Consider the following 12,073-nt stretch of genomic DNA (forward strand, 5'->3'; position numbering starts at 1 on the left):
CCAACAAACAACGCGCACACAAGCCGCCTGTATAGAGCTCGCACGTTCCAGATTGAGTTGTTCTACCTTAAACGGTCAAATACACACAAAATTGTCAATGTCCGTCTTGGTGAGTATTTACATAAACACAGTTGGTTATGTCTTATGTGAATTTAAATAGTTTAATAGTATGCGTCATTGGCTGTGTAATAGTAGCCTATATTGAATCTGTGAAGCCAAAAATACATGCTGCTGTCTGTCACTAAATAACATTTGTAACTTTAAATTAATCGTAAGGATTTAGCCTACCTATTTTATGTATTAAGTGACTGTCCAGTGTTATTTTACATTTGATTACTTTAATTTCTGTAACTAGCATCTCAGTACCTGAATGCTACTGTTAGATCTACCTAAACTTAAGTGCAAATATTATGATATAAACATCATTGATCAGTGTTAAAAGAAAATAAATGTCTAAATTAGATTGTTTGAATGATGCAAGTGACAGATGCTTGGCAAGGTTTGATGGTTCTTAAATAAGTCTTTCATTGGTTGATTTGATTTTGATTTGAAAGCACAAACACTTTGGCCCTCTGTTTGTTTGAACCTGTTTGTGAATTTCTGTTTAGTGATTGTTAGCAATAATAATTGTGCTGGAGAGATAGATGAATCCAAGAATGAACAAATGCTTGAATGATTGTACCCGTGCAACTCCTTTTTACATATGAAATGGTTCCATGAATTGCTTTTTGTGAAACATTTACCTGTTATTGCAGATTAATGTACGGTTCACTGAAAGTCTTTTGGCTTTAACCGGTTCTAACATTTACCATGTGGCATTGCACAGGTCTGTAAGGAATTGTGCCATTTATCAGCTTGGCATGTCATTTCTTTTAATCATTGGTTTATAGAGACATCTTGGTGCATAATTCATCCATTCATTTTCCTTTAAGATGGAATGTCTTTGTCAGCATCTGTTGATTGCTTCACACATTTACGTTCTTCCCGTCATCCGCTGTCGATTTGGCTCGTTCCAGCATTCTGCTTTTGGCAGGGAGATAGTTGCATAAATTTGACTGAGCTTCTTCCTGACTATGTGAGCCTTATAATGTAATTGATGAAAACTAATAATAAAGTAGATGGAAAAACTGGCCGTGACTCGTTGGCTGATGGGACGCATGGGGTTACGTCAGCCTGTGAGATGTGCGGGACCGACTGCGGGGAGGAGAGGTGAAGTTCTTTCAGGTTAATTGTTAGGTCTGAACAGGGATGGAGTGAGTTCTTGTGGAAGGACTTATTAAAATGGTGTTATTAAAAAAAAAACCTGCAGTTTAGTAGCCGAGACACTCAGGGGAAGACCAACTCCACAGCTGAGAGGAAGATGATTGGAGAAAAGTCGGGCATCGATTTAATTGAATTCGACAAATTTGTTCAAGTTCAGAGAAATTTTCCAGGGTGATGAGCTGTTATTTTAAGTTCTCATCTTATGAGAAGACACATACTGTATTTGGAAAGAAATAGATGAAGGAATGATGGAGGAAGAGATGGAAAAGAAAGGAAGAAGAAAATGAAATAAGATGAAGGGAGAAGTGTATGGGATGAATTAAGGATGAAAAGGAAAAGAAAGAAAATGAATTTATTCCAATCAAGATCCCGTCTCCACAGAGAAGACATTGTAAATGAAATGGAGAGATGCAGCTTCTCCTCTCGTGGTGATCCGGGTGAATGAGGGTGGTGGGTGAGCAGGTGGGATTGAGTCGACACTGGTCTCTGTGGGCAGCGGCAGACAGGAGGACGGCTTTCCTGACAGCATACAGCTGTTACTCTTAATTACCTCCCGTTATGCATGTGGGGTTAATTAAACCAGTTTAGGTGAAAAATAAGACATGAATTTTCTAACAAAGGATATTAGGTTAAACCCTACACATCAACAGAAAAACGCTGAATGTTTGCCTGTATTAGCTCAGAATTTAGCGTCTCATTTAGCTAGCGAGCGTTCATTAGCACCATAACAACGCTAGCAGAAAGCAGATTGGATGTTTGGTTCATTTCCTTTTTCCTTGCATCCATTTATGTTGTAAAAACAAAAAGCTTGCATTTTCTAGTCAAGCACATGCTGTTTTCAAACAAATTAGCTAGTTTCTTCTAGAGTTCTGTGAAGCTAACGGCTTTGTGTTTGATAGCAATGAGGGACTCAGAATTGACCCTGAGTCGCCAGGTACTGTATGTCATCTTATAATGATGACCGAGATGTACTCCTCTTTAAGCTACATAAATTCATAATATTTGCAGCAGAGTCTGTGTCTGCGTGTGTACTACCTTTAATCACCTGTGCCTCATTGTGCACAGCATACACACCTTAGCTCATTAAAATGATGGATCGAGCCAGAGGGGAAGCTCTCGGTCGCTCCAGATTTGTTCTCGTTTAAAAGGTGTTTAATAGGGGAACACCTGTGGGGAACTGCTCTCGTTTTCTGACAGCAACCAAGACTGGTGGCAGATGCACAGGAGAAGGCATGCGTTTGACATTTTAGTTCCTGTATGTCCCAATATTTGTCTGTGGATTTTGAAATTAAGCGTGTATATAGTTGTCATAGTGCAGTGGCTTCAATAGGGATGTTTTGAACACTATACGTTTTCAAAATCGACTTGTCAGTGGGTTCCCTAAATGACTAATAGGCCTTAAAGAATCCAGATATAATGAGGCTGCTGTTGGGTTCTAATCAGACACATTCATAAAGGCCTTTATAAAACTCTTAGTTCCTGTCCTTGATTCTGATTGGTCGATAGCTGTGTTTTGTTCACGATAAAGCCTGACCGCTTCACCCAACGGTTCTGTGTGTCACTACACAACACCCTTAGCAACCACTCTTAGCAACGTAAACTGTATGTTCTCAGTTGGTATTGTTCATTGAAGCTTACTGTATTATGTAGAAGAGTACTGTGAGAAAGGGAGAGAGTGAGAGAGTTACATATGCCTGCATTCAGATTTAGCATTTTCCTTCAGGTCAGTCCTGTGTTCATAATAAAATATCTGTTTAAATGTCAGATGTATTATCTTGTCCTTTTAACATTTTAAGGGGTTTTTACATGACTGACAGCGCTAGTGGAAGCATTTGTCAGTTGCGTCTTGTTCCGTTTTCAAAACAATGACTGACACACTCATAAAGACAGTCTTTGCTGCCATCTAATGGTGAAATAATGTAACTTCTGTTGCTGTTCATGGTCAGGGACTATTTTTTCCGGTGGAAGGAAGGCTTTTAGAAAAAGTTTACTTCATGAAAGTTGCATTGATACATATTTCTATTTGTATTGTGTGGTAACGGTTTTATAAAAGCAATAAGGTACTCGAGGCTAGTGCTGTATCATGAATAAGTCACGGCTGAAGGGGTTGCATGCACTCCGCTTTGCGTCGTGCCTAACAGCGCCCTTCAGCTGTGACTTATTCACGATACAGAACAGCCTCTTGTACCTTAATGCTTGCTTATATCTTGTTAAAAAAAAAATAGATGGAATGCAACAAAACTGAACACACGAACTTATGGTGCGTTCACACCGGACGCGAATGAAGCGTTAAGCGCGAGTGATTTACATGTTAAGTCAATGCAAAGACGCGAATAGACATCCTGCGGTGTGATTCGTGCGAATGAGGTGGCGCGAATGATGCGACGCGAATTGAGCGATTCTGGTGTTTGATGCGCGAAACGCGCAAGTTGAAAAATCTGAACTTTGCCGTAAATTCGCGCTGCGTTAACCAATCAGGAGCTTGCTCTAGTAGTGACGTGACGCAGAAATTCAAAACAACATGGAGGACAAAATCATCGTTGCTGTACATCTTCATACATTTATAGAAACGGAAATAAAAAGGATCGTGTTTGAAAGAAAGTGAGTGAGGAGGTCGGACAATCTGATAAGTTGTAAAAAACGGTCTTTACTCAATTTGAGATTTTATTTTTATATATATATATATATATATATATATATATATATATATATATATATATATATATATATATATATATATATATATATATATATATATATATATAAAGACTACAAGCTAACTAAAGATGACCAATTGAGCTTATTCGCTGTAATTTACAACTATTTCCCCACTGACAAGTTGTGTTTTTTCAGAGGAAGTGTGCAGAAAGAAGTGGGAGAGTCTGGGACACATAAAGGAGCGGGAGAGCCCCTCTCATGACGCGAATTCGCGTCTGTTGTGAAGGGATTTTCACGCGCGAATGAAGCGAGTAAACTCAATATGTCTAAGCGTCCATCTACGCGCGAATAGTATGTTTTATTCGCGCAAGTCGCGTCTGGTGTGAACGCAGCATTACTGTGCAGTGAAAAATGTGTAGCCTTGTATAGTTAGATAAATAAATAGATGTATAAATAAAATAAATAGGCATATCAAGGTTTAAAAGGGCTGAGAAACGTTATGTAATATGGCTAATACTTTATTTTTGTTCTAAGTTTTAGGCTGTAAAATGACACTTGTGCTGTTTACGCATTTATAAAATGTTCAATTTTTCCTTATGCAATTTATTGCAATCTGTTTTATTTTTAATTACATTTTTATTAGCTGCCTTTCAGTTGATGTCCAATGTAAAAAGCTAAGAAAGGCTACATAGGCTACAGCTAATGGTGTCTTTGGTCCTGTTTACACCTGGTCACTTCTTGCGTTTCCTCTGATCAGATAGCTATCTGATTTATCAAAACGATTCCATTTACACTTGGCCACATAAATGTGTCTCTGCAAAATGGATATAAATTCAATCTTCAATTGCTGCGCTATATGCAGATTTCAAGTCACCGAAAGCAACAAATATGAGCTGCATTTTATTGATCATCAGCTAATTTCAAAATCAAAGACCGCAATAGGAGAGAGAGCGTGGCAACAGCACTGGTAAGATCATTTAGTCTCATTACATTTAATAAAGATGATTGTGTGTTGTGCGTCTGCGACTTACTTTGGGTTTCATTTGCAGCAGTTTGCGCATTGGCTTGCTAAAGAGATACTCACTGCTCATCTGTGGCGACGTGTGTAGCGCTGTCATATCTGGCTATAACATGTTATTTAGCTTATAACGCCCTCGCACATTTTTTTTTTTTTAGTTTTTTTTTTTTAGCATTTTTGGGAGGACTTACATTACATATGTGGTTTCAACATCCAGATGCATTTAGACTTGTTCAGTTTTGACTGGAATGAGTCCCAGACCACCCCCTGAAGTGTTTGAGCGATCGGATTTAAATCTGTCTCGAATGTGTTTTGGAGGGCATTTACACCTGGTCTTTTCATTATCTGATAGCTATCTGATCCGAGAAAGCGCATGTGACGAAGTGTAAACAGGCCCTTTGATAGTACCAGTGATTGGGTCACTTTTTCAAAACCTTTCACACAGTTCTCCAATTCAAGTTTCAAATTAACATATTTAATTTCACATTCAAAATGCACTAAAACTACCATACAACAGGCAGCATTATACAGTGTTTTCTGTTGTAAAGTTTCTATTCAAAACAAGATTGACGCTACTGTTTTAGTTTATGGTAATATGGTCTGTGTTTACATTACTGTACAAAATAATTGCTATGTTTTCCCTTTTGAATAGATGGTGATGAAATTGAAAGATTAGCATCGGTGTTGGTGTTCAGTCACATCTAATGACTTTGGTGTTTAATTTAAGATTCAGAATATATTTCAATATGGTATAATTACTGTAGAAATGTAGCAAATTGTGATCATGTTAAGTTTTGAAGAGTATGTAAATGTGCAGATTGGCCTGTAGGTTCATAGAGTTTTGGAGATGTTTGTTTTTAAGTGAGAAATGGATTCATGTCATTTGATAGATGCAGTCACTGAATGCATTTAATTTTGTGCCAAAAGCAATGATAAATGATCCACAGTTTATCCCACATAGACTGTTAGGTCGACGTGTCTTAGCAATTGTAAACTGAAAGGCTAATAGCTGTCTGAGAATTTAGCCACATCTAATTGTTTTGATAGTATTTTTTAGACTCAGAATATATTTAATTGTGGTATTAATGTTGAATTGAAGCAAATTACTGCCTTATTCAATTTTGTGTTATGTTTTGAAAAGAATATGCAACTAGCCTGTAGGTACACAGAGGTTTGGTGGTTGTAGTAAAATGTAGTGATGCATAAGCCAAAAAAGAAGCAGGTCAGTTTCAGTATTTTGATTTATTTATTTTTTTATGCTTTTTTGTTTTAAGAAACAAATGCTTGCAGATGTCAAATGAATTAACACTCACATCCTCACCCCTTTTAGAGCATGACTGACACAACTAACCCATGAGAGCCGGGCCCTCGGCCAGCCAATCACGACCACCCCAGATTCTCAAACCGACACCCACTTCCTGTTAAGTGCATATGTAAATCAAAAAAATTTCTCTTTTTAGTAACGAAAGTGCACAGGTGGAGCAATACTTTCGTAAACATAACATCCCTGCATTTTTCCTGTATCTTTTTCATTTTTGCAGGATGTCTTGAGCTGGAATGAGAATCTGGAAAAGACACCGAAGGTAAGGATGCAGGGATTCGTTTCCATTCATTCACTCGTTTGTAAACAGCTTATCCTTTTTCTTTTCTCATAACCCTACATCGACAGGTTTAACAAGGCCTTTTGTCATACCATCCACGCTCCCCTCGCGTAAGACAAAAAGGTTAATCAATAACATGGTTCAAAATAAAGTTTAGTGATTGTGCTTTTAAAACCAAAGTCAAACATAGAACAACAAACATCGACAATGACAAAAAAATAACAGTGCATTACAAAAAACAAAAACGAACAAACAATAACCCTCAAAATGTGGCACTTTTCCTGGGGCAGTTTAAACACTATGACAATTTACAACCAGGATGGCGGCTATAAAAAAAAATTATATTAACTGGCGTAATTTAAAATTATTCAAATAAGTCAAGGAAGACAAATTTAATGTACCACAATGGATTATAAAAGACAGTTAGATATGTATACACGTGTATGTACATGTCAGTCAGTCCCTTTGTGCCTGGAGTTTCATTACAGTAACAGCTGACTGACAACCTTCTCGCCAAGGTGAACAAAGCCATAATCAGTTTCAGGAGCTAACGGACGCATCGTATTGCATTGGAATCAAAACAAAACTGTTTTAGCCCCTCTGTACCCTTCGTTTTTTTTGTTGTTTATTTTTTTTTTCTCTTCTTTTTTTCTTCTTTTAATGCACATTGAAATTAAGGTAAATAAATGAAGAACAGTTGGTCAGTTTTCCAAACGTGACTCTGGGTCGGTAGTTTTCTGTAAAACACCGCCAAGATGGTCAAACTGCACTGAAGATGGTGCTGAGGACATTTAGACAGCCATATTTTTTATCTTCAGCTCTCCACCATCTAAAAAAAAAAAAAATTGAAGCATTATAGCAAACATCAAGAGGGACACAGTACGCACAGTATTTCTATTTAGGATGTCCACTGAGGATATATCAGGGGTGTCAAATTCTGCTCCTGGAGGGCTAATGTACTACAGATTTTAGCTCCAACCTGCCCCAACACACTTTGCCTGGCAAGGCCAGACTGTTATATCTTGTAGAAGATATATCAGTCTGGTCAGTCCGCCCTCCGTCGCGATTCGAGTCAACTCCAAACCGTACCGTGCAATCAGATTCGTTTATTTCAGTGATGCAAACAGCGTCACTAGTACGACGAAAGTCCCTTCAATATCAACAAAGATTGCGCACAGGACACCCGAGAGCTTGTTCTATTCAGCTGTGAATTCAGTTTTAAATGACCAAAAACGCATTATTTTTCGCTGTTGACTCTCGTCGCTTTGCTAACGTCATATCCGCCCTTCTCTGATTGGTTTAATCCGCTTCGTTTGCTCTGATTTGCTCCGCCCTAGAAATCGAATTGATTCAATGACCGACCAGACTCATCCGCTGGTACAGTGGTGAGGCTGGATTTTCCAGGCAACAACGCACTTGCCTAGAAGTTTCTTTTAATCCTGAACACCTTGATTAGCTGGTTCAGGTGTTTTTGATTAGAGCTTAATTCTGCAGGATAATGGCTCTCCAGCAACAGGACTGTACACCCCTGCTATATATACATGTATGTATATATATATACATACATTATATATATAATTTGTATATATGTATATTATATACACACACACATATATATAGTGTATGTGTATATAATGTATACATGTATACATATATATGTATATATATACATATATATATATATATATATATGCGTATACACACACATAATGTATATATGTAAGTATATATTATATACTCACACATGTATGTATGTGTGTGTGTGTGTGTGTGTATATATGTATGTATATATATATATGTATGTATATGTATATGTATATATATATATATATATATATATATATATATATATATATATATATATATATATATATATGGTTGACCTCAGAATGAAGTATTCATTTACATGAAGTGAGGACATACCTCAAGCTCCTCCCCTCCTGTCTGGAAGGCTCCTATGGTGTTTAGCCCAACATCTGCAGGGTTTCTGCGGGCCCCTGGAGCCCCCTCGCCTCTCCGCCGTCCACCGGACCCCCGAGAGGACAGTGAACTGGAGGAGCTGGGGTCCCTCTCTCCACGAGGACTGTGGACGGCTGGGAAAGATGGGCGACTATAAGGTAGGATGTCCTCTGAGCCTGAAAGAGACAAGAAAATGATAAAAGTAGGTAACTTGACCATTATTTATAGTAGTTCTATCAATCAATAAAAAATGTAATTAATCATGATTAATTAAACCTAACATTAAAGTTTAATATTTTGTAATTTCACATTTAATCAAATTAATGTAAAAACAACATAAAAACAATACATTTTAAGTATATTATAAATATACAGAAAATTAATACATTTATCTTCACTGCATAAATTAAATGTTGAAGCTATAAAAGGATTCATCTATAAGTTATTAAGAGCAGTGAGTGATTTTCTTATGTTTGATAAACAATGACTGACATAGCAGGTTTATTAGGCTGCTGTCACTAAGATCTGACAATCATCCCATTTTGGCATTTTTTTTGTTTGTTTGTTTTTTTATGTCTGTCCAAGGGCAAAAGTTCTCTTTTGTGAATAAGAACGTGATCATATAATGTAACACTAGTTGAAGGATGACAGAAAAAATGCATGCTGCATTAATTGCATATATGTAAATGCATTAATTTTGACAGCCCTAATCGTAGTGCAGTACCTGGGTGCTGGCGGCTCTTTGGGGCTGCATCTTGTTTGCTGCTTTTCCCGGTTCTTTGACCCCTCTGTATATCTTGGCCCTCCCGCCGTTCTGAAGAGCTGGTCCGGGTGTCCGAGCCATCCCGGGGCCTTGGTCCGCCCGAACCCGTTCGCCTGTCCTTGCCATCAGCAGAACTGGATCTGGGTGACATAGCCCCCCGTGGGCCCTCCGGGATAGTTTTGGCCGGGTGTGTTGGAGACTTCAGCATGGCTGGGGGAGGAATCGGAGGAGGGGGAAGATCTGTGAGGAAACAAATTAATTTTGTGAATGTTTGATGATATCTTGTGTCAGTATACCAATGCTAGCATTTGCCATCCAAGTTTACGTTTTAGTTCACTCAAGACACGCTATATTCGCACATGCTATTGTCCTTCAGAACCAGACGTTCAGCTAATTGACACCAGAACTCATTTGTCTGGCACCCGGAAGGTGCCATGGAAACACAGCTGTGCCACAGCTGCACGCTGGAGCTCTTTCCCACCGAGGTGCCGCTAGTCAGTCGAGAAACTGTGAATGACGGTTCATCACTGTCACTGGATGTCTCACCGCTTCCCGTGCCAGTTATTCAGGGTTGTTTACAATTGCTATTTAACAAGAACAGCATCGCCTAAAAAAGTCTTCCGAGCTTCACAGATCCTGTACATTTGTGCCAGGGACAATAAAACCTGATTAAATTTTAAATCAACATGCGTATGAATGACCAGGGGCACCAATATACCCATTACATAAACATTGCATCACTAAGACACTTGTTGAATAGTTTAAAAAGTGCTAAAATTGTGCTTTGGTGCTGCGTCAACATTTTTACACATTCAAGGTCAAAGCACACCGAGTGCGTGTCTCGTTTTGTCGGGGAGAGCTTAGCCCGCCTTCATCACTGCTCTGACACTCAGCAAAATACGAGAAGGATCAGTCGATCATGGATGTGGATGGGTTTTTTAAGTCCTGTGGTGTCTTGCAGTAAGTCAGGCAGCAGATCGATGCAAAGGTGAGAGAGATGGGGCACATTTCACAAGAGAGCTGTTAGATTTACGAGAGGGATGAATGAGCGAGGGAGGGCTGTATGCTTTATTCAACAGCCAACACTACTGTCCTTATTTACTTGCATGGTTTCTGCATCTCAGTGTAAAACACGTCCTTCTTGCTTAGGTGAGGTTTGAATGATAGCTAAATTTTCAACGGCACTAAACACTTTGTCATCACAGGAATAAATTTTAAAATGGAAAACAGTTGTAACAATATTTCACAATTGCTGTTTTTACTGTATTTTTGATAAAATAAAACGGCCTTGGTGAGCAGAAGAGACCTCTTTGAAAAACATAAAAAAAAAATCTCACCAACCCCAAACTTTAGAAAAGGTAGTGTATGTCTTTGCAAGTGCATCAGCTATTTATAAAATTGCTTGTTGCTTGAGATCAGATGGTAGTTTTAAATCAGCCTGAGCTGCTTAAAGGTGCTATAGAGGATGTTAGTGAGTTTTTGAAAGGAGCACAAGCGTAAGAACAACCCCCTCCTTCACAGCTCATTCAAGGGACGCCTCCCAAAACTCGTGCACGAGTGTTTGTTTACCACCGGCATTCGCTGTGTCGTGTTAGTGGATTCATTATGTCGGACTCACTGCAGGTAACTCATAATCTGCAGTTACTCCTGACAAAAACATTATTTAAAAATATCTGCCAAATACAGTCATGCAGTGCCTGTGGAAAGTTACTGGAGCGTGCACATCTCTCACAAGGAACGTAATGGCAGTGATTGACAAGCCAGAGGGCCAATCGTTTACACGATGATCGCGTAAACCAGGGATGGACAACTCCGGTCCTGGAGGGCCAGTGTCCTGCAGAGTTTATCTCCATCCCTGATAAAAACTCACTTGCCTATAACTTTCTACTAATCCTAAATACCTTGATTAGCTGGTTCAGGTGTTCGATTAGGGTTGGAGCTAAACTCTGCTGGGCAGTGGCCCTCCAGGACCGGAGTTGCCCATCCCTGGCGTAAACGATTGGCTGATGTTTTTATTATTCCTTTCAGTGCACCTAATAAATAGTCTTTTATCAATTAGTAAAGACAGTTTCAAGTAATATTCCAAAAATGTATAAAACAAAACATCCTCTATAACACCTTTAACGCACTCCATCCGAGCAGGGACATAAAACCTATTTCTACAGATTATTTCTGTATTTTATTTTTACTTGGCTGCAGTGCAAAGAAGTCAAATGTTAGCCAACCAACTGAAACCTCTAGAAATAGCATCAGCTAGGACTAATGGGCAAAAGCCATGTCAGCTTGGCTCATGAAGAGCAAAATTGAAATCATTCCTACAGCTTTCTTTTTAAAGTTTGAAAATGACTAGACCAGACAGGATTAGTTTTACATGGAGAGGTGGGGTAAAGTAATTATTACCATAGCTTCTCAGTGATGTTAGTCCCATCCAAATGTGGCATCTCAGTAATCATTACGGCAACTTCTACATTCTACAAAAAGGTCCGGAAAAATTACCTCAGGTAATACTAAGTAACGCTCAAGTGTAATTAACGCAGAGATGTTAGTCCTGTCTACACAGGCTTAAAGGGTTAGTTCACCCAAAAATGAAAATTCCATCATTAATTACTCACCCTCATGTCGTTCCACACCTGTAAGACCTTCATTCATCTTCGGAACACAAATTAAGATATTTCTGATGAAATCCGATGGCTAAGTGAGGCCTCCTTAGCCAGCAATGTCACTGAACATCTCAAGATGCAGAAAGCTACTAAAGACATATTTAAATCAGTTCATGTGACTGCAGTGGTTCAACTTTAATGTTATGAAGTG

At 38.6% G+C, this 12,073-nt stretch overlaps 1 protein-coding gene and 1 long non-coding RNA gene across 13 annotated transcripts in view; one reads left to right on the forward strand and one right to left on the reverse strand.

The window, feature by feature from the left end:
- LOC125248852 overlaps window positions 1-12,073 on the forward strand; it is a 55,024-nt gene that overhangs the window by 13,949 nt on the left and 29,002 nt on the right. For 6 of the 12 annotated variants that reach the window (XR_007180404.1, XR_007180407.1, XR_007180401.1 and 3 more), the window contains 3 exons: window positions 6,270-6,359; window positions 6,481-6,522; window positions 8,453-8,657. This is a non-coding gene — a long non-coding RNA (uncharacterized LOC125248852). Of the gene's footprint in view, window positions 1-6,269; window positions 6,373-6,480; window positions 6,523-8,428; window positions 8,658-9,203; window positions 9,337-12,073 lie in introns of those variants that run through there. The other 6 variants (XR_007180405.1, XR_007180413.1, XR_007180402.1 and 3 more) reach the window with 6 other exon arrangements.
- robo1 (roundabout, axon guidance receptor, homolog 1 (Drosophila)) overlaps window positions 6,163-12,073 on the reverse strand; it is a 365,788-nt gene continuing 359,877 nt past the window's right edge. The window contains 3 exon segments of the mRNA XM_048160983.1: window positions 6,163-7,369; window positions 8,464-8,675; window positions 9,224-9,502. Of these exon segments, the coding sequence (XP_048016940.1) occupies window positions 7,355-7,369; window positions 8,464-8,675; window positions 9,224-9,502 (506 nt within the window). The 3' untranslated portion in view covers window positions 6,163-7,354.

The sequence above is a fragment of the Megalobrama amblycephala genome, linkage group LG16, assembly GCF_018812025.1.
Source record: "Megalobrama amblycephala isolate DHTTF-2021 linkage group LG16, ASM1881202v1, whole genome shotgun sequence".
Lineage (NCBI taxonomy): Eukaryota > Metazoa > Chordata > Actinopteri > Cypriniformes > Xenocyprididae > Megalobrama > Megalobrama amblycephala.